This window comes from Grampus griseus (assembly GCF_964374135.1).
Source record: "Grampus griseus genome assembly, chromosome: 3".
In the NCBI taxonomy this organism is placed as follows: domain Eukaryota; kingdom Metazoa; phylum Chordata; class Mammalia; order Artiodactyla; family Delphinidae; genus Grampus; species Grampus griseus.
Window position 1 is genome coordinate 155,716,926 of NC_139019.1, and position 23,305 is coordinate 155,740,230.

Genomic DNA, 23,305 nt, shown 5'->3' on the forward strand with positions numbered 1-23,305 from the left:
TGGCTGCCCCTTCCCTCCCTCCTTCCTTCCCACCTCCCCTCTTTCCTTCCTTTAAATAGGAGATGAGTTCACCTGGGAGACTGAGGGGAAAGGAGGGCACAGCAGAGGTTTATGTGGGAAAAGTTTGAAATGCCCATTATGAAGAATAGAGAGTGACTGAGCAGGGCACATAATTGGAGGGTTGGGCCCATTGAAGTCAGTGATCAGGAATTTATAATGGACCAAATATCCCCTGTTATACTGTTAAATGACTTATTCTTTTATGTTGAATGAATTTTTGTAAATCATCTCAATTTTTGTGTTGTGTGTGAAATTAGGTGTTAAGGGAAAGGGAAGGGGGTTAAAATTCAGGAAGAAGACAGAGAGTGAGAACAAGAGGAGTTGGATGGGTCATATTAATACAGCTGCAGCCAGGGTTGGAGCCAGGCCAGGGAGAAGACAGCCATGAGGAAAGAGGGAAAGAGAGAGACAACTATGGCCTCTGCAGAGAGTCAGGGCTCTCCATACAAGACAGACCGTGGATGACCAGATCTTGGGTGGGAAAGAAAGGGGAGGATGTGCTGGGCAGAAGAATTAGTCTATGTGAAGGCATCAAGCTCTGGAGCACTTTGGAAAATGGCCAGAAGCTCAATGTGGCAGGGCCACGTGGTGGATGAAGCAGTGGCAGGACATAAGGCTCTCAAGTAAGTTGAGGCAAGTGGAAGAAATCCCAGATAAGTCTACATGATTTTTAATTTCTATTTAGTCCCTTTTCAGAAACAAAGATCATCTGGAGAGTTTGGGTGAGGATGGGAACAAAATGTGGAGGAGTATGGTGAGGCCACCGCCAAGGCTCTGGGATGCGCTCTTTTGGGTGTTAGGAATTGGTTCTTTTAGGTTTAATTTTGTTATAGTTACTGCTTAAAGATTACTGTAGAGTCAAACTGTGCCAAAGAATGTCATTGGGGTTACCACTGGGCTATCAAACGTGAACATCTGATAAAGTCCCATTCTTTAAGATGAGCTTGGAATCACTCCCTGAGAATAGACAGGCCTCATTTCTGTCTCAGACTTTGAGAGATACTGAAAAATTTGCACTCAGTCAGGGCCTGCTTGGAGGAGGGGAGCATTGCTCACAGCTTGTGTGGCAGCACTCAAGGGTGGGGTCCCCGGATCCACCCTGCCCAAAGGCTGCCCGATATCAAAACCACACAGGCTTTCTGTGTGAGCTCGCTTGCCTCTGTGCTGTCTCTGGGCTCTTTCAAATGCCTCCTCCAGAAAACTGCTTCCTGTGGGGGAACAAGGTCCCCCTTACCTGTCCTTTGGTTATTTGTCCCACTTTTCTCTTTCAGAGGGCCGCTGCCAAGGTGACAAGTCAATGTTCTGTAGGATGGAAGTCTTGTCTCGCTATTGCTCCATCCCAGGCTACAATAAGCTGTGCTGCAAATCCTGTAACCTGCAAGACAACCTCACCAATGTGGACGACAGGGCAGAACCACCCTCTGGGAAGCACAATGACATTGAAGAGCTCATGCCCACCCTCCCAGTGCCCACTCTAGTCATGGAGGTGCAGCCTCCGCCAGGCACACCCCTGGAGGTGCCTCTCAATACTTCCAGCACCAGTGCCACCGAGGACCATCCGGAAACCAACGCTGTGGATGTGCCCTACAAAATCCAGGGCCTGGAGGATGAAGTCCAGCCACCCAACCTAATCCCTCGACGACCGAGCCCATACGAAAAGACCAGGAACCAAAGAATCCAAGAGCTCATTGATGAGATGAGGAAGAAAGAGATGCTCGGAAAGTTCTAATAAAATGGAAAGATAGCATCAATAGCATTTTTTTTTTCTTGCTTATAGAGATATTCCATGGGATGGCAACTCCTGTGTTGTGGAGATGAAGTCAGATTCCTGATTCCAAAAGATTTGGGGAAAACAAAGAGGGAGAATAATGTAAAAAGAAAAAATATATATATATATATATATATGTCCTGTACTGAGGTGGAGTGTGGGTTGGAGAGGAATATAGAGGTTCTACAACCCCCATTGATGAGGGAAGGCAGGAGGGATAACTCGGAGAGAGAAAACGTTTGCCCCAAGTTTCTGAGCAAGTGATTGGGAATCTTCTTTTCCTTGTGGTGACCACCTTGCTGGAGACACAGGACATTTCCTGCCAATCTGCAGACTGAGACACAAGCCCCATGGGACTCTTGGGAGAAACGATGATTTATTTACTAAGTGACCAGTCACTAAGATGAGTGCGGTGAAGTGGAGGCCATGAACTCCAATCTTCGAGGTGGTGAGGCAGGTGATGAAGATGAGTGTGGTGGCCAGCTGGCACTCCCAGGCTCTCCCAGGCCTCTTTTATCTTCACTAACCCGGGCCTTGCTTGTCACCTCTGGCCAGCCTGGCCTCAGACCCGGGGCTCCCCAGAGAGGCTCTCCCTTTCCCCAAGTGCACTGGAAGGATGAGGGAGGCATGCACTCTGCTGGAAAGTCCAGTGAGTGGGCAAGGCTCACTTTTTTTGTGTGTGTGAACATGCAGCTTAAACTTCCCAAAATGACAAGACCCAAGCACATTAGCTCCTTAGCTGGGCCTAGCCTGCCATGTAATTCTTAAGCTTTTCATGTCCAGGAAAGTTCTAAAGCCTTTGTATTCTCACCAGTCATAGATCTTAGAGAACTCTTTCTTATTTCATTCCCCATTCTGTGGATGAGAATACTGGGCTCATGATAGGTGCTAAAACCTTTATCGGAACCTGTGCATGTGTGTGTGTGTGAACCTCTGCAAGAGGTCCAAGGGACAGAGTAAGGGGGTAAGAAACAGTGAAGGGACATCTGGGATGATGCTTAACCTTCCAAATGGTTGAAAACTAGCCTCCCCATCTCCCCAGCATAGCCTACCTCTCTCCCCTCTGCCACCATGTTCCACACTTGCTCATACATGTCCCAGTGTCTCCAAGGAGCTTGCTGGCTCCTAAGAACCAAACTGGAGAAACCTTTCTGAATTCTCTCATAGTATCACTTCTTTAACAAGATGTAGTGTGAAGCACTTCTGCACCCTCGTCTCTTTATCATTAGGAAATGTATCCACGGCTTTCCCTCGTTGGTTGAACCCATGGCAGCTGGTGCTACTCACGGGCTGAAGGACTGGGCAGTGCTTGCTTGGGTCCATCCTGGAATGTCGAGGAAGCTCCGGACTAACCCTAGCCAGAGTATTACTCAGTTTACCCAGCTTGGGGGCCACAGAATGGGAACACTCCCTTCTCAGATCACAGCAGAGCAGGGCTGTGTGTCTTGGGGGCTGGAAGACTTTAGGGAGGGGCCCCAGGTGGGACACACCCAGGGGGATCTCTCTTCTGCTGCAGGAAGAAAGATGCCCTCTGGGAACTGTAGGCCAAGTGGCCACGGCCCCATATGCCATACTCAGTGCCTTGGGCCATATATCCACAAAGTTCTCTAGACTAGATGGTCCTCAGAAGTCTCTCTGTGTATGAAGGCAGTGTTCACCCGCTCTGAGACACTGCAAATTTCCACTGAGCTTGAGACAGGTGGAGAGCTGGCTTAGCAACAGTCCGGAGCTTCCAGAGCTGGCTGAGAGGCTTCTGCAGTCTGGGGAAGGCAGAGGATGTCTTTGAGCCAAGGTTTCCCAACACCAGGTTGAGACTCAGAGGTCCTCTTTGTTCACTGCTCTGCAAAGTCAGCTGAGGGGCCCAAGAGTCACTTCATGTTCATGGGAAGACTAGTGCTGGAGTTTTGGGACCTGGCTCTCTGATCTACTCCTTTTGGAAAACCCATGGAATTTCACGTATAAGCCTTTCATGTGTACTATAAAGTCGTTTGTTTGTTTGTCTGGAGTATATTATAAATGGTGCTCAATAGCAAAGTCTTTATCAGATGAAGCATTACGACTATGTACTCCTGTCTGACAGGCAGCTGCCACATGGGTCATTTTGGTGCTGAACTCACATCACAACATTTTATCTTACTGATGACAGCAATCAGTACGTTTGTTTTTCTGTATAGTAAAATTTGGCTCCTTGGTTTTATAACTTATTAAAGTCAAAATGTCTGTGTTTTTGCACATCATGCCTGTGTTTGTTTGTTACCTTGACTACACTTGTCCCCCATTCCCAGCCTAAACTTGGGCAGACAGAAGGATATGCTTCCCTCACAATGCCAAGAGATGTGGAGGGACACCAGTAGGCAGTGAGCCAAGGCTGCACAAGTCAGGATCCCATGAGGGGCGAGAGGTGCCCAGAAGGACCGATCTCTCTCCCAGCTCCCCGTGGAGTCAGTTCTCCAGGCAACACGACTTAGCCAAAGGCTCCCAAGTCAACCTTAGTTCAAGGAGGAAACACCTCCTCCTCCCTGACTGCAATCCCTTCTCTCTTATAATTAGGTTTCCAGAAAAAAAATACTAGATGTTGAGGTAAATTTTAAATTCAGAAAAACAGCAAATAACTTTTGAGTATGAAAATGGAACACACTTATACTAAAAATTATTTTTTGTTTCTCTGAAACTCACATTTAACCGAGAATCTTGAAATTTTATTTGCTACATTTGGTAACCCTACTTACAATCAGTATTCTACTTTTAAAGACAGGTGCATGCTCTCTGGTCCTCTGATATTAGCAGGTATTGGGGAGGAGGGAGGTTGAAGGACAGAAGAGGTGATTTCTTCTGCTACCCTGACCAAGTAGGAATCAGGCAATGTCACAGTGCTGGGGAGAGGGAACAATCAGAAATCTTATTCGTTTGTACAGGGGTTATACGTGGCTTAGGAATACACAGTATTTCTCCTTGTTCTTTGCTATAATTTGTTTTGACTCCTTTTTTAAAAAATATTTATTTATTTATTTATTTATTTATCTTTGGCAGAGTTCCGTCTTCGTTGTTGCGTGAGGGCTTTCTCTAGTTGCGGCGAGTGGGGGCTACACTTTGTTGCGGTGCACGGGCTTCTCATTGCGGTGGCTTCTCTTGTGGCGGAGCACAGGCTATAGGTGCACGGGCTCAGTAGTTGCAGCACGTGGGCTCAGTAGTTGCAGCTCTCAGGCTCTAGAGCACAGGCTCAGCAGTTGTGGCGCACAGGCTTAGTTGCCCCACAGCATGTGGGATCTTCCCGGATCAGGGCTCGAACCCATGTCCCCTGCATTGGCAGGCAGACTCTTAACCACTGTGCCACTAGGGAAACCCCTTGACTCTGTTTTTATAGTACAGTTAGTTATTTACAACGGGGAAGAGGAATTCGGAATGGGTATGTGTGAATGTGTGTGTTAGCAGTGGAGAGAAAGAGCCTTGGGTGAGCAGAAACTGGCTGAGACTAAATACCTGGCAAAGGTAACTCATAACTGGATAACCCAGAAGGTTATTTTAGAAAACAGGCCCTGGGTTGTAGAGGAAGTGGTAAGGAAGGCCCAATCCATGCTTCCTGAAGAATGTTGATAAATGGTTAGGAGGAGCCAAATGATGTCATTACTGAGGATTTGGCCACCACTCCCTCCTCTGGGCACCGTGTGAGTCCCTGATTTGCATGCACAGAGCAGCCATGCCATGGTCATACCCAGGGGTTTATACTCCACTGTGAATTCTTAGCCCAGGGGAACACAGTACACTCCCATTTAGAGGCTGTGTAGCCAATTCCCCCCGAACCTCATGACCCCACACTGTTGTTGCTTCATCTTTGGGGGCTCCCTCAGGGACTAACCTCAAATACACATAAAAGTTACACAAAGACAGTGTGTGAGCGCCCCACGGGGCACCGAAGCAACAAATGCCTTGGTTCAAATAAGATTCTTCTAGTTTCTTTATGTGAACACTTGGATCACTGATTTTCCACCTTTCTTCTTTAAAACTCCATGCATTTATGGCTATAAATTTCCATCTATACAGCTGTAGCTGCACCCCACAAAATTTGATATTTCATACATTTTTTGTCATTTCATTCCAACTAGTTTCTAGCTTCCATTGTGACTTCCTCTTTTACCTAAGAGTTATTAAGCATGTTGCTTAATTTCCAAACATTAGGGGGTATTCTGGTTATGGATTGTTACAGATTTCTGGCTTATTTTATTGTGGTCAGAAAACATTTTGGGGAATATTCCAACTCTTTGAAATTGGTTGAGGCTGGCTTCATTGCCCATGATGTGGTCAGTTTTTTTGTTTTGTTTTGTTTTTATTGCACATGTGCTTGAAAGAATATGCAACTGGTAATTGTTTTTTATTTATTTAGGTTGCGGCACATGGGATCTTCGTTGCGGCATGCAGGCTCTTATTTGCGGCATGCAGGCTTCTTAGTTGTGGCACTCAGACTTCTTAGTTGCGGCATGCATGTGGGATCTAGTTCCCTGACCAGGGATCAAACCCGGGCCCCCTGCATTGGGAATGCAGAGTCTTACCCACTGGACCACCAGGAAAGTCCCACAACTGGCAATTGTTGAATACAGTATTCTATATAGGTCTGTGATGTCAAATTGGTTAATTTATTATTCAGATCTTTTGTATCTTGACTTAGTTTTCTTCTTGTTCTATTAATTTGATAAAGAGTTGTTTTAATACCTCCCACTGATTGTGGATTTTTCTATTTCTCCTTGCAGTTTTATCCATTTTTGCCCTTCTTTTTAAAAAATAAGCTATTTTACTATTTTGAAGTCTCATAATGGGAGCATACAAATTTCTAATTGTATCTCTTGTTGGTAACATTATCCTTTCATCCTTATGAATTGATCAATTTTATTAAAAAAATTTTGAAATTTTCCCCCCTAATATTAGTATAGCTATATCAGCTTTTTTTTTGGTTAGTGGTTGCACAATATAACTTCTTCCATTCTTTTACTTGCAAATTTCCTAGATCTTATGTGTGCTATTTGTACTTTGTAAACATATAATTTTCAATATCATCTAACACTTTAATCTTTTGATTAGACCATTTAGTCTATTACATTTAATGTCATCACTGACACCAGTGCCCTTATATCTACTTCTTTTGTGCTATTTGTGATCTGTAATTTTTTTTCTCTTCTTTCTTGCCTTCCTTTGGATTGGGTGCTTTTTTTTCCATTCCATCTTAGCCCTATGTTAGTTTTGAAGCTACATACTACTTTTCTCTTATTTTAATGAGTATTCAAGACATTTCAACACACACTCTTAATTTACCATCATCTATTATTCTTCTTAAAGTGACCTTCTTTCCAACAATGCAAATCCTTAGAATAGTGGTCTCAAGCTCTATGTGATGAAAGATAAATTTTTAAAATTTTCATTTCATCATGGACTAATAAAATATGAAGGAATTAATAGAAAAATAAGTAAAAAAGCAAAAAGATATACAAAACACAAGCTTAATTTTAAAATAATTTTGAGGTATAATTGACGTACAATAAACCACACATACTTAGGTGTACAATTTGACAAGTTTTGAAATATATACAAATGGGAAGTTATCACCACAATCAAGATAGTGAATATACCCATCACACCCAGTAGTTTCTTCCCACCCCTTTGTAATCTCCCTCCCCTTCATTCCTATCTCCAAGCAACCACTGATCTTCTTTGTGTCACTACAGATTAGTTTTCATTTTCTAGAATTTCATAAAAATAGAATTAAACAGTATTTACTCTCTCTTGCTGCTTCCAGCCAGTATAATTATTTTTTACATTCATACATGTTATTGCATATATCAGTAGTTCATTCTCTTTTATTACTAAGTAGTATTCTATTATATGAATACATTACTGTTGGTTTATCCATTCAGCAGTTGATGGACATTTGGGTTGTTTATAACTTGTGGCTTTTACAAACAAAGATCTATGATCATTTGTGTATAGGTCTTTGTATGGTGTGTGTATTCCTTTAAGCAAAACACCTAGGAGTAGAATGGCTGGATCATATGGGAGGTGTATGTTTAACTTTTTAACCAGCAGCATATGAGACTTCCAGTTCATCTACACTGTCACCAACACTTGATACGGTCAATCTTTTAAATTTTAGCCATTCTAAAAGATATCTAGTAGATATCTCATTGTAGTTTTAATCTGCATTTCCTTACTGAATAATGATGTTGAGCATCTTTTCATATCCTTACTTGCCATAGGTAGATAAATCACTCGATCAACAAATAGATGTAGATTGATCAATAGATAGACAGATGATAGATAGAGACATATAGATTGATCAATTTTCTTTAGTGAGGTGTATGTCAAATCTTGCCAAATTTTCATTGCGTTATTCATTTTCTTATTTAGTTTGGAGAGTTCTTTATATATTATAAATACAAGTAATTTATCAGATGCATGCTTTGCAAATTTTCTACCAGTTTGTGGCTTATCTCCTCATTCTCTTAACAATGTATTTTGAGGAGCATAAGTTTTAATAAAGTTCAACTTATCAATTTGTTCTTTCATGGACTGTACTTTTCATGTTGTGTCTAAGAAATCTTTGCCTAACCTAAGGCCACAAAGATTTTCTTATATGTTTTGTTCTATAAGTTTTATATTCTTAGATTTTATATCTATATCTATGATATATTTTGAGTTAATTTTTGTATATGAAGTGAAATATGGATCCAAGTTCACCTTTTTGCATATGGATATCCAAATGTTGCAGCACTGTTTTTTGAAAAGATTATCCTTTCTTCACTAAATTACCAAAGGTCATGAAAATTTCCTCTTACTTTTTTTCCCTAAAAATTGAATAGTTTTTGCTCTCACATTTAGGGCTATTCTCCATTTTGATTTAGTATTTGAATGTGGTGTGACATTAGGATCTAAACTCATCTTTTTTGCATGTGGATATCCACCTTGCTGTATCATTTGTTAAAAGACTGCCTTTTCCCTGTAGTCCCTGTTAAAAGACTACCTTTTCCTTGGCGTATTTTCCAAAGTCAGGTTTTTCTCTAAATTCTGTTTCATTGATCTATATGTCTTTCCTTACACTAGTGCTACATTGTCTTGAGTATTATGGATTTTAGTAAGTTTTGAAATCAGAAAGTGTAACTCCTTTAACTTTGTTCTTTTTTTTACATCTTTATTGGAGTATAATTGCTTTACAATGGTGTGTTAGTTTCTGCTTTATAACAAATTGAATCAGTTATACATATTACATATGTTCCCATATCACTTCCCTCTTGCGTCTCCCTCCCTCCCACCCTCCCTATCCCACCCCTCCAGGCGGTCACAAAGCACCAAGCTGATCTCCCTGTGCTATGTGGCTACTTCCCACTAGCTATCTACCTTATGTTTGGTAGTGTATATATGTCCATGCCTCTCTCTCGCTTTGTCACAGCTTACCCTTCCCCCTCCCCATATCCTCAAGTCCATTCTCTAGTAGGTTTGTGTCTTTATTCCTGTCTTACCCTTAAGTTCTTCATGACATTTTTTTTCTTAAATTCCATATATATGTGTTAGCATACGGTATTTGTCTTTCTCTTTCTGACTTACTTCACTCTGTATGACAGACTCTAGGTCTATCCACCTCATTACAAATAGCTCAATTGTTCTTCTTTTTGAAAATTGTTTGGCTCTTCTGAGTCCTTTGTATATATTTCCACATACATTTTTTTTTTTTTTTTTTTTTTTTTTGCGGTACGCGGGCCTCTCACTGTTGTGGCCTCTCCCGTTGCGGAGCACAGGCTCCGGACGCGCAGGCTCAGCGGCCATGGCTCACGGGCCTAGCTGCTCCGCGGCATGTGGGATCTTCCCAGACTGGGGCACGAACCCGTGTCCCCTATATCGGCAGGCCGACTCTCAACCACTGCGCCACCAGGGAAGGCCCCGGTGTGGATTCTTTAGTATTTTCTACATACAGGATCATGCCGTCTATGAATACAGTTTTACGTCTTCTTGTTCCATCTAGACTTCCTTTTTTTCATCGTTGGACTGGCTAGAACTTCCAAACAATGCTAAATAGAAGTGGCAAGAATGGGTATACTTGTCTTGCTCTTGATCTCACGGGAAAAGCATACAGTTTTTCACCATGAAGTATGATGCTAGCTGTGGGCTTTTTGTAGATACACTTCTTTAGATGAAGGAAGGTACCTTATAGTCCTAGTTCACTGAGAGTGTTTATCATGAGTGGTATCGGATTTTGTCAAATACTTTTTCTGCATCTATTTAGATGGTCATGTGTTTTTTGTCGTTTATCCTTTTGTCATTGTATTAATTGATTTTCAAATGTTAAATCAACCTTGCATTCCAAATCTACATCCAATTTGGTCGTGGTCTGTAATTCTTTTTCTCTATTCCTGAATTTGGTTTCTTAATATTTTTTGTTGAGGGTGATTGTACCTATATCCCATAGTTTTCTCATCATGTCTGGCTTTGGTATCAGAGAATGCTGGCCACATAGAATGAGTTGGGAAGTGTTCCCTCCTATTCTATTTTGTAGAAGAGTTTGTGAAGAATTGATATTATTTCTTTTATTTTTATGTTTGATAGAATTCATGAGTGAAGACATCTGGCCTGAGCTTTTTCTTATACCAAGATTTTAAATTACAAATAAGTTTCTTTACTTATTATAGGTTGATTTCTTCTTGGATCAGTTTTGGTAGTTTGTGTCTTTCTAGGAATTTGTCCATTTCATCTAAATTATCTAATTTGTTGGCATACAGTTATTCATAATATTCCCTTATAATCTTTTTGTCTGTTTCAGAGTCAGTAATGACATCCTCTTTTTTACTCCTTATTTTGGCAATTTGTATTCTTTCTTTTTTTCTTGGTTAATCTAGTTCAAGCTTTTTCAATTTTGTTGGTCTTATCAAAGAACCAATATTTGGTTTCACTGATTTTTCTCTCTTGCTTTTCTATTTTCTATTTTCAGTTTTCATCGAATAGATTTCCTTTTTTCTCCTTGCTTGAGATTAGTTTGCTCTTCTGGTTTCTTTTTTTTTTTAATCCAGCATTTTTGTTTTTTAAACTTTATTTTCATAGAACATATTTTCACATTAGAAAGCCCCACAGTGGGAAAATAATAATTTATTACCAATAGTTTTGTATTTGTGGACAGGTTATTTTAGGACAAATAAACACATTTGAGGATCAGGTCTTAGTTTAGAATCTGCAATATTTTGACACATCAGCAAGGGGGACCTCTTCCCTAAACGGGACTTATCTATATTTAGAACCTCTCCACACTCTTCTTCCTATGATTTAGAAATTAGTAATGTGAGATATCAGCACTTCCCAATTTTAAAGTTTCCCCAGGACATGTAACTATCAGTAGCTGGTACCAACTGAACAGAGGAGTAAGTTTTCAAAACACTGTTTAATTTTCTGCAAAATCTTTACTTATGAATTAACAGTCTTTCCCTTATTCGTCATTCTCAAGACAAATGTAGAAGCTTGATCATGTATTGATAGTAAGAAAGCTGAATTTACTCTAAGAGGTTGATAAATTAAAAGGCCAAAGCTCATATATAATGTTAAGTTATACTCTGAGTCTTGTGAGAAGCTGGGAGACAACCCCATTAACGCATCAGAACGCAGAACTCAGTCTTACAATTTCTCAGATACAAGTCCTCTCAAACCTTGTCCTCAAAGATTAACCTCTGAAAATAACCATGTGATTAGGATAAAGGTTTGTCTCACCAATGGCTTATATGTTATTTCCTCTTTATTGTCAGTGGAATGGCATGGCAGAGCAGAGGCAAAGAGTTGTACAATCAGTTCTTAAGATATTAAGTCATAAAGCCCAGGGCTTCCACAGCATGACAACAGCTTTCAGATGCCCACATCATGATAGCTGAAATAACAAGGCACAGCAAAGTTTAGAGCTGAGCATCTGAAAGGCCTGCCTTGGTAGCTTTCTGAGATGTACCGCACAGGCAGAGTCAGCAACAACTTGTCCAAGGCCCCAGTAACTATGTAGAACATGGGCTGAAGCCAGGAGTCCATCGCAGAGCAAGGATTCAAATACACAGCTGGAAGCAGGGCCAGGAGCAAACACTGACAACCCTCTTACCAGTCCAGGGTAGAGATGCAGCTTTGGAACCAGGATGGCGGCTGGGTAACAAGTAAATGTGCTGTGCTCCACAACATTCTGGGGTGGGCTGGTCCTGGAGAAATGCTGAGACATGAGTAGGTATGACCACTGGGTTTGAAGGAACAGACCTCAGTCTCCTTGGGCATGATAGAGGACACTCAGCCTCCAGAGAACCACCGTCTTGCTCCCAAGGCCTCAAGGTCATCCAGTAACCTAGAAGCAGTTATCTTCTTCTGGTTTCTTAACATGAAAGCTTACATTTGTTTATGTTATTGATTTGAGACCCTTCTTGTTTTCTAATATAGCCATTTACAGTTATAAAATTTCTCTCATGAGCTATGTTAGCTGAATTCCATAAATTTTGATATGTCGTGTTTCATTGCATTCAGTTCAAATATTTTAAAAGTTCACTTGTGATTTCTTTGATCTATGGATTACTTAAAAGTGCGTTTTAAATTTTCCAAATATTTGGGTATCTCCCAATTTTTTAATTCTGTTGATTCTAATTTAATTTTACTGTGGTTAAAAAAAGAACTACTTTGTATTATTTCAATCCTTTTAAATGTATTGAGACTTTTTCTGGCCTTGTATATGGTTTACCCATACATAGTTCATGTGTGTCTGAAAATAATGTGTTTTCTGCTATTATTGGGTAGAGTGTTCTGTTGATGTCAGGTCAACTTGGTTGATAATGTTGTTTAAGTTTTCCAGTGGCCATGGTTCACCTCTCTGAGTTCTAATCCTCTCCCTGAAGTTGGCTAAGAATTTCTAAATATCCTTTTAGCTATTTGATACTTTCAAGAGTTTCGTTTTCCTTGTTCAGTCTTTTTAGTTGCTTTTAACAGGATGTTTGGCCTGAATTATCTAATCTGACAATTCTGGAATCCCATTATCAATTTTTAAGACAGGGTTGTCTATTTTTATCTGTTGGAATTAGGCTAGGTACCATTTCTAATAACATTAGGCAAACTTTTTTTTTCTTTTTTTTTTTGTGATAAGCGGGCCTCTCACTGTTGTGGCCTCTCCCATTGCGGAGCATAGGCTCCGGACGCGCAGGCTCAGCAGCCATGGATCACGGGCCTAGCCGCTCCGCGGCATGTGGGATCTTCCCGAACCGGGGCACGAACCCGTGTCCCCTGCATCGGCAGGCGGACTCTCAACCACTGCGCCACCAGGGAAAGCCTAGGCAAACTTTTAACACAAGGTTTTACCGGTAAAAGAGAAGAGAACTCAAAGCCTTTAAATCCTTACCAAAGTGCCCAAATATAACAATTCTTTCTCTATTCCTAAATCAATTTAAACTAAAATTTTTATATATAAAGAATTATAATTCTATGTAGATAGTTGGCTTCCTACTATTAATGTTTCAAAAAACATTACTGGATAAAGAAAGGTCATCATATAAATATTATAAAAATGTAAAATTTCAATTAACCAGGTTAATACAGCAAAAGTTGTCATAACTTCAAGGAGAAATTGACAAAGTCCCCATCCTAAGGAGAACATTGAACATGTCTCAGTAATTAATATATCAGTAGTGAAAAGAAAACAATAATATATAGAATATTTGAATAATACAATAAACAAGCTTGATCTAAGTAACACACATATATCTCTGTTCCCCCAACAATTGAACAACTCACACTCTTTTCAAATACTATGACATATTTATGAAAATTGATGATATATAGGGCCATTAAGGAAGAATAAGAAATTGAATAGATTTAGTAATTAATCTAACTACAGGTAATTAAATTAGAAATCAACATCTAAAAATTAATTTAAAACATACATTTGAAATGCAAAAACTCACACTTCTAAATAGCTCACAGGTTGAAAATCATATTGAAAATTAGGAAATACTTATAATTGAATACCACTTACCGAAACTTGTGAAATGCAGTCAAGGAAGTGCTTGGAGGTTCTTATGGTCTTAAATACAAATATTAGAAAAGAAAAAAGTTTGAAAATAAATTAATGAACTATGTAACAGAGTAAACCCAAAGAAAGTAGAAGGAAATAAATAACCGATATTATTTATAAGGATAGAATTTAATTAATAGAAAAGAAATTTTAAAAGATCAACAAAGCCAAAAGTTCATTTAATATTTACCGACTCTGGTAATAATGATCAAGGATTAAAGACAGGACGTACAAATCAACAACTTTAGGAATAAAAAGCAGAACTTAATATTGAAAAGGTAGAGATTAAAAGGTTTATAAATAAATAATATGAACAAATTAATGCCAAAAAATTGAAAATAATTAAATGAATAAATTCTTAGAAAAATAAAATTTGTCAACATTTACATAAGGAGAAATAGAAAACCTAGTTAGAATTATAATCATGAAAGGAATTGAACTTGCAATTCAAAATAGTCCACCAAAAAAATACCAGGCTCAGACAAGCAGACAATTCTAACATCATACATATTCTTCTAGGTAATAGGAACAGAAGGAAGCATTTTTCAGTTTATTCCATGAAGTTAAGATAACTATCTTACCAAAAATAGATAAGGACCAGAAAAAAAAAAAAAAAGCACAAGAAAATTGCATGGATGCAAAAATCCTAACCCCAGTATCACTAGACCATATCCAGTCATGGACCAAAAAGATGCTCTATAAGACTAAGTTAGGTTTATTCCCAGAAATTAAGGATGATTTAACTTTAAACCTATTGATTTCCAAGCAAGATGGTGAACTAGCATGAGTTTCCAGCTTCCTCCCCACTGTAACTCTAGAGTAGGTACAAAACTGACATGGGATTATTGACCTGATGAATGAACATAGATACTATGAGAATGCCTGAGAAGGCTGTTTTGAAGTGGTACAAGTGTGCCTGTGGCAGAGGGTTAGTTTGTTTTCTGTTTTGTTGGGTTTTTTTGTTTTTTCAAAACTTTGGGGTGTGGAGCAGCCGGTCCCCTCAGTGAGAAGACAGTGTTAGGCGAGAGTTTATAACTTTTACCTCTTTCTTCCCATACCTTGCTTTGGACTGATCATTTTCTGCTGCATTCACCCAGAAATTATTAGCAATAGCTCAGGTTAGATGATGTCAGTTGTGACAGGTCAGGATAGCATTTAAACCCAATGAAAATGAGAAACTGGTGGAAAGAGGTGCAGATTGGTCAGCTCCACTCCCTTCTAACCCTGAGGCAGCTGAACTGAAAGCTAAGAAGAGAGACTTCTGGTCTCAGCTCTGACATGTGAAGAGTTTGGAAGCCATCACTCCCATTCTCACAACCTCATAAAAGCTAAACAGACTGAAAATCAATGACTGTTCTTAGATCCATCAGAGAATTGAGGTCAGAGGGCACATTTTGTCACCCTGGAACTCAAGTGACAAGTGACTACAGAGAATTGCAGCCAAGATCAGCTTACTGGGAGCAGAAGCTTCTGGAGCCAGTAACTGATAGAAATATTTAAATGGTAGTTGACAAACTTCTAGAGGCAGTGTGTGGACTGGTTTAAGGGTGGGGTCCACAGTCTTAGGGAGTCCCCCACTCTCCTGCGTTTTACTTCCAGAAACCTCACTGGTTCTCACAGTGAAGATGTGAGAAAAATCCCCTTGTGCTTCTGGCAGCAAGAAGGGAAAAGTAGTCCTTTTTAAATATGCCTAGGAGAAAAGTTACCATTTTGAAATACACCCAGAGTGTCCTCTAAAATAGAGGTCTGCTTTCAAGAGCAATACTTGATCAGAAACTTATCTGACCTGGAGAAAGGCAATTAGACAAAGTCAGCCCCTTCCAGCCTCCTCTCTAGGGGGAGGAAGAAAAGACTAACAATGCCTCTGAAAGTCACAGCCCAGGGACCCAGACCCACTAAAAAACAGATTTAATCAGGAGATTTTATTTATTTATTTATTTGTTTGTTTGTTTGTTTATTTAGGCTGTGCCGGGTCTTCATTGCAGCATGCAGGATCTTCACTGCAGCATGCAGGATTTTTTTTAGTTGCAGAACGCAGGATCTTTTAGGTACAGCATGCGAACTCTTAGTTGCAGCATGCATGTGGGATCTAGTTCCCTAACCAGGGACTGAACCTGGTCCCCCCGCATCGGGAGCTCGGAGTCTTACCCACTGGACCACCAGGGAAGTCCCTAATCATGAGATTACAGAATTGCTTCCCCTCCCCCACACCTTCCCACCACATCATTAGGGCCCCAGTATAAAAATAGTGGATTACAATTGAGAGAGCTGCAAGACAGACTCTCCCTAAGAAGAAATTCTGAAGAAACCCAAAGACAACAGGGAAGCAAAAAACAAACAAAACAAAACACACACACACACACACACACACACACACACACACACACACACACGTGGAAACTAGAGGAAAATAAAGCCTCTGGCACCTATAGCTACAGCGGATTAGAGGTCTAGGAGCCCAGCTCCTAGGGATTAACACAAAAGCCTGTGTACCTCACTTCCTATTACCATATACATCAAGTGCAGCTTGAAACAAAAAATTACAAGGCATGCTAGGGCTTCCCTGGTGGCGCAGTTGTTGAGAGTCTGCCTGCCGATGCAGGGGACACAGGTTCGTGCCCCAGTCCGGGAAGATTCCACATGCCGCGAAGTGGCTAGGCCCGTGAGCCATGGCCACTGAGCCTGCGCGTCTGGAGCCTGTGCTCCACAACGGGAGAGGCCACAACAGAGAGAGGCCTGTGTACAGCAAAAAAAAAAAAAAAAAAAATTAAAAGGCAAGAGAAAACAGTCTGAAGAGAGAAAGCAAGTGTCAGAATCAGACTCAGAAAGGACACAGATTTTGGAGTTATCACATAGGGAATTTAAAATAACTGATTTATATGATAATGACTCAAATTGAAAGTAGACAACATGTAAAAACTTATGGGTGATATAAGCAGAGAGATTGAAACTCTAAAAAAAAATCAAAAGAAAACGTTGAAATCAAAAACACTGCAGCAGAAGTGAAGAATGCCTTTGATGGGTTCAACAGTAGACTGGACAGAGCCAAAGAAAAGATAAATGAGCTTGAAGATAAGTGAATAGAAACTTCCCAAACTGAAATGCAAAGAGGAAAAAGAATGAACAAAATGGAATAGGACCTTCTTATACAGTCTTCTTTCTGCATAGAACATGTCCTGCTTCTCAATTGCCTCAAGATCTCTGCCTAAGAGTATTTACTCAAGGAAGCCCACTCTGACCTCATACCATGCTCTGGAGTACTTACAATTTTCTAATCAATGCTTTTGTGATAGTCGGTGGTTTTCTTTAATAGCATTTATCAAAATTGTAATTTAAGGATTACTTCTGTACATGTACACTACCATCCACAATTACAAACGTATTACTACACTAGGCTTTCCAAGAAAAAGAAACTATACCTCTAGAAAAACATTTTTTTTTTCAGATTTTGGGCAACAGGCAACACAGAACTCTAATCCCCAAGTGAAAGGAAACAGAAGTAAGCCCTTAATAGCCCAGCTTTTTACCTGGAGGCACTTTTCAGACCATGGTTAAGAGAAAAAGAGCCCAATCAGAAAACAACAGTGTTACCGAGCTGAAAAGACATAAATCAAAGATCAGAGCTAGCTGCTGAGGTGTTAGGAATTTGTGGTGCAACTACAAGAATAGAAGGTAGCTGCACAGAGATGTAGCTCCAGAAGTCTGCAGGGTTCTCGAGTTTTGGGGCTGATATGCTGCAGATATGTGGTGAAAAAGTGCCTGAAGAAGGGCAAAAAAAAAAAAAAAAATCAAGTAGCTGGGAGCTGTGAAATAAATGAAGATTCTGGAGTTGACACAAGGCTGGGAGACACTGAAGTTTCAGATAGCTGGAGATAAGAGACCTTGATGAAAGCCCAAGCATTCAGTTGATGGCTTAGAAGGACAGCCTCAGGAGCTTCTAGCCCTAAGTAAAGGGCACTCTAGACCCAACTCCTAGAGACTGAATGTTTGTGTTCCTCCCCAGATTCATAGTCCCCAGTATGATGGTATTTAGAGGTGAGGCCTCTGGGAGGTGATTAGGTCATTAGGTTGGAGCCCTCATGAATGGAACCTTATAAAAGAGGTCTCACCACCTAGAGGGGTGGGATAGGGAGGGTGAGAGGAAGAGAGATGCAAGAGGGAAGAGATATGGGGACATATGTAAATGTAAAACTGATTCACTTTGTTATAAAGCAGAAACTAACACACCATTGTAAAGCAATTATACTCCAATAAAGATGTTAAAAAAAAAAAAAAGGTCCCAGGGATCTTCTTCAAACCTCCCACCATGTGAAGACACAAGGAAAAGACGGCCATCTGTGAACCTGGAAGCGGCCAGGAACCTTGATTTTGGACTCCCGACCTCCAGAACTGTGAGAAATAAATGTCTGCTGTTTATAAGCCCAGTCTGTTGTTGTTTTGTTATAGCAGCCCCAACTAAGACATACCTCTAAAGGTATGTCAGTGGACTAGAATAGGGCCCAGAGATAGAACCACACATACATAATCAACTGATTTTTTTAAAGGTACAAAAGCGGGCTTCCCTGGTGGCGCAGTGGTCAAGAATCCGCCTGCCAATACAGGGGACACGGGTTCGAGCCCTGGTCCGGGAAGATCCCACATGCCACGGAGCAACTAAGCCTGTGCGCCACACTACTGAGCCTGCGCTCTTAGAGCCTGCGAGCCACAACTACTGAGCCCGCGTGCCACAACCACTGAAGCCGTGCACCTAGAGCCCGTGCTCCGCAACAAGAGAACTCACCTCAATGAGAAGCCTGTGCACCGCAATGAAGAGTAGACCCCGCTCGCCGCAACTAGAGAAAGCCTGCGTGCAGCAACAAAGACCCAACACAGCCAAAAGTAAATAAATAAATATTTTTTAAAATAAAAAGGTACAAAAGCAATTAAATGTAGAAAGGATAGCTCTTTTCAAGAAATGGTGCTGAAACAGCTGGATATCCATGTGCAAACAAAAACTAAGCTAAACCGAGAAACAATAAAGCATTATATGTCAATTATACCTCAAGTTAAAAAATCAATGAAGCAATAAACAAACAAGAAAAGCCTTATACGTCACACCCTATATAGAAATTAACTCAAGGTGGATCATAGACTTAAATATAAAATACATAGTTATAAAACTGCTAGAAGAAAGCATAGGAGAAAATCTTCGTAGCATTGGGTTAGGTAAAAATTCCTTAGATATGATTTATAATTTTTTTTTTTTTTTGCGGTAGGCGGGCCTCTCACTGTTGTGGCCTCTCCTGTTGTGGAGCACAGGCTCCGGATGTGCAGGCTCAGCGGCCATGGCTCACGGGCCTAGCCGCTCTGCAGCATGTGGGATCTTCCCGGACCGAGGCACGAACCCATGTCCCCTGCATCAGCAGGCAGACTCTCAACCACTGCGCCAACAGGATTAAAGGATTTATGGACTTCTAATATCGGCTCCATATTTGCCACATGGCACACTATATTTCAGATGTAGTAATCTGGAGCACTAGAAAAAATGGTTATTATTACTTATGAAATGTTCTTGCATCTTCTAATATAATTAGTGGATTACTTTTGCTTTGCTAGAGACACTTTAAAAATAAAAAGTGAAGCTGCATAACTGGGATAAGATATTTGCAAATCAATTATTTGACAAGAGATTTGTTTGCAGACTATATACAAACTCTCCAGGCTCAGCATTAAACAAAGAAACACACAAACTGGGCAAAGATTTGAACAGACTCTTCACTAAAGAAGATGAATGGATGGCAAATAAGTATGTGAAAAATAATCTAGGTCATTAGTCATTAGAGAAATGCATTTAAAAACTACAATGGGATAATATTACCAACCTATTAGTATGATTAAAATGAAAAAACAAACAAATAAGCAAAACAAATACACCCGGACAATACCAAGTGCTGGTAAGGATATGGAGTGATAATGCAAAATGGAATGACTAGTTGACAAGCAGTTTGGCAGCCTCCTGTTAGGTTAAACATTCATTTCCAACATGACCTAGCAATCCTATTCCTAGACAGTTACCCAGTAAAAATAAAAATAACCTCTCTCTCTCTCTCTCTCTCTCTCTCTCTCTCTCTCTCTCTCTCTCACACACACACACACACACACACACACACAAAATAGAACAGGAGATCTAAGACTAAGAAGATCTAAGATGAAAAGTATAATATATGCATAATGGAAATACCAGAAGAAGAAAGGGAGAATGGAGCAGAAGAAATATTTGAAGTAATGGTGGCTGAGAATTTACCAAAATCAAATGACAGACACTAAATCATAGACCAAGGAAGCTCAGAGAACAGGCAGGATCAATACCCCCAAATCTAACACCTACCTAGGCATTCAAACTGCAGAAAACCAACAAAAAAAAGGGGGGGGGGAATGCCAGAGAGGCAAAAACACATTATTTATAGAAGAACAAGAAAAATGATATCAGCTTCTCACAACAAACCATGAAACCATGGAGAGTGGAGTGAAATATTCAAAGTGCTGAAAGAAAAAACCCCACCAAGCTAGAACTCTGTATTCAGTAAAATTCTTATTTAAAAGTGAAGGAGAAATACAGAGTTGCTCAGACAAACAAAAATTGAGATAATTTGTCACCAGAAGACCTTCCTTGAACAAAGTATTAAAAGAAGTTCTTTGAAGAGAAAGAAAATGATATAGGTCAGAAACTCAGATCTACATAACAAAAGGCAGAGCATCAGAGAAGGAATAGATGAATGTAAAATAAAATCTTCTATTTTTCTCATTCTTAATTGATCCAACAGATAACTGTTTGTCCGAAGTAATAAGAACAATGTATTGAGTGATTATTGCATATGGATAAGTGAAATAAATGGCAGCAATGTAATTAGGGATTCAAGAATATTGTTTTAATACTACATTGTGAAGTAGTAGTATAGTATCATTTGAAAGTGAACACAACATTAGTTGTAAACCTATATTGCAAACTCTAGGGCAACCTCTAAAATTTTTTTAAAAGTAGTACAATTGATACGCTAAAAAAGGAGAGAAAATGGAATCATATAAAATGCTCAATTAAAATCAGAAAAGGCAGAAAAGAGGGGAAAATAAGAAATAAAGAACAAGTGCAATAAATAGCAGACAGTTACAAACATGGTAGATATTAATCCAATGATATCAATAATCACTTTCAATGAGAATAGTCTAAATCTACCAACTAAAAGACAGAGACTGAAAATGGACAAAAAACAAGACCCAACTATACATTGTCTACAAGAAACTCACTTTAATTATAAACACACAGAATAAAAATAAAAGGATGAAGCATGATATACATACTAACACTAATCAAAAGAAAGCTGGAGTAGCCATATTAATTTCAGACAAAGCAAACTTCAGAACAAAGAAAATTATCAGGAACACAGAGGGGTATTACATAACGATAAAGGGATCAATTCTCAAAGAAAACATAACAATCCTTAATGTGTATGCACCTAACAATAGAGCATCAAAACAGGTGAGGCAAAAACTGATAGAACTGCAAAGAGAAATAGACAAATATACTATTACAGTTACAGACCTCAACAACAGCAAATGATAGATCCAACAGACAGAAATTCAGTATGCACATAAATCAACTCAACAGCACCATCAATCAACTGGATCTAATGGACACTATAAAATACTTCATTCAAAAACACAGAATACATACTCTTCTCTAGCTCACATGAAATAGTCACCAAGATGGACCATATTCTGAGCCATAAAATGCACCTTGAAAAATTAAAAAAAATAGAAATCATACAAAGTATGCCCTCATGCAAAACTTAATTAAACTAGAAATTGATAATAGAAAGACAGCTGGAAATTCCCCCAAACATTTGGAGATTAAACAGTGCACTTCTATAAAGAGCACATGGGTCAAAGGAAAAGTCTCAAAAGAAAATAAAACTACTTTGAACTAAATGAAAGTGAAAATACAAGTTACCCGATTTGTGGGATGCAGTGAAAGAAGTGTTTAGAGGGAAAATTATACCTTTCAATGCATACATTACAAGAGAAGAAAGTTTAATAATTCAATAATTCAAGGTTTCAGCTGAGGAAACTAGAAAACAAAGAGCAATATAAACCTTTATTGCAGAAGGAAAGAAATAAGAGGAAAAATAAATAATAAAAACTGGAGCAGAAGTCAATAAGATTGAAAACAGGAAATCAAAAAAGAAAATCAACAAAACCAAAAGCTGGTTCTTTGAAAAGATCAATAAAATTAATAAACCTCTAGCCAGGCTGAGCAAGAAAAAAAAAGAGAGAAGACACAGTATTCTTGCTCACCGGGAAATAATGAAGAGAAGAATTTCTGACATGGAATATCTCATCACAGCATAATTTCTTCATGATAATTAAAAATTGAAAATGACACTGCAACATAAGTAAGTTTCTGAATGGATCATTTGTCAGCTAATCAAGGAAATCTGTTTACTGATGATAAGTTAATTAAATCACATTTAATTGCAGCAGCTAAAGAAATATTTCCAGAGAAAATAAACTTGTTTAAGCCTTTCAGTGAGAACAATTGTTCAAAAAGTTGAGGGCATTGTGAGCAATGTCAATAGTCAGTTAAAGATATGGGTTTTTAAAAATAAATTTATTGATTGATTTATGGCTGCATTGGGTCTTCGTTGTTGCATGCGGGCTTTCTCTAGTTGTGGCGAGAGAGGGCTACTCTTCGTGTGGTGCGCGGGCTTCTCATTGTGGTGGTTTCTCTTCTTATGGAACACTAGGCACATGGGCTCAGTAGTTGTGGCACACATGCTCAGTAGTTGTGGCTCGCGGGGTCTAGGGCACTGGCTCAGTAATTGTGGCACACGGGCTTAGGCTTAGTTGCTCTGCAGCATGTGGGATCTTCCTGCACCAGGGATTGAACCCGTGTCCCCTGCATTGGCAGGCGGATTCTTAACCACTGCACCACCAGGGAAGTCCCAAGGCATATGGTTTTAAGTGGTTTTCCTTGGCTCTTGATGAATCAACAAATGTCAATGACACTGCTTGATTGTTGTTTATTTGATGAGTCACTATTGCGTTTAAAACAACTGAAGAATCAGCCTCTATAAATAGTCTGTGTGGAACAACTATAAACAAACCAGAATATTTTTAAAGTTGAAAAAATGCTCAGGATAACCTGAAGTGGAATCTGCTGTGTTCCAGCTGATGATAGTAAAAATATGTAAAGAGCAGAAGGAGGCTTAGTTGAACAAACTTACAAAGATTGTGAAAATGTAAGGTTTTTTTTAAACCTGTGGATATTCATCAGCAGGTAACATGCAGAAAATATTTGAGCTTATCATGTCTTATTGAACAAGTAGTGGCAACACTGAACTTTACTTGCTCTTGTGGACTTAACTATTGTCAGTTCTGTGATTTTTTTTTTT

General features: G+C 39.5%; 1 protein-coding gene across 1 annotated transcript in view; it reads left to right on the forward strand.

Moving 5' to 3' along the window:
- Positions 1-2,362, forward strand: part of ADAMTS2 (ADAM metallopeptidase with thrombospondin type 1 motif 2) — a gene marked incomplete at its 5' end in the record, with an annotated part of 245,426 nt that extends 243,064 nt beyond the window's left edge. The window contains one exon of the mRNA XM_082650498.1: positions 1,332-2,362. Within this exon, the coding sequence (XP_082506624.1) occupies positions 1,332-1,789 (458 nt within the window). The 3' untranslated portion in view covers positions 1,790-2,362. The remainder of the gene's footprint in view (positions 1-1,331) is intronic.
- Positions 2,363-23,305: the final 20,943 nt, after the last annotated feature.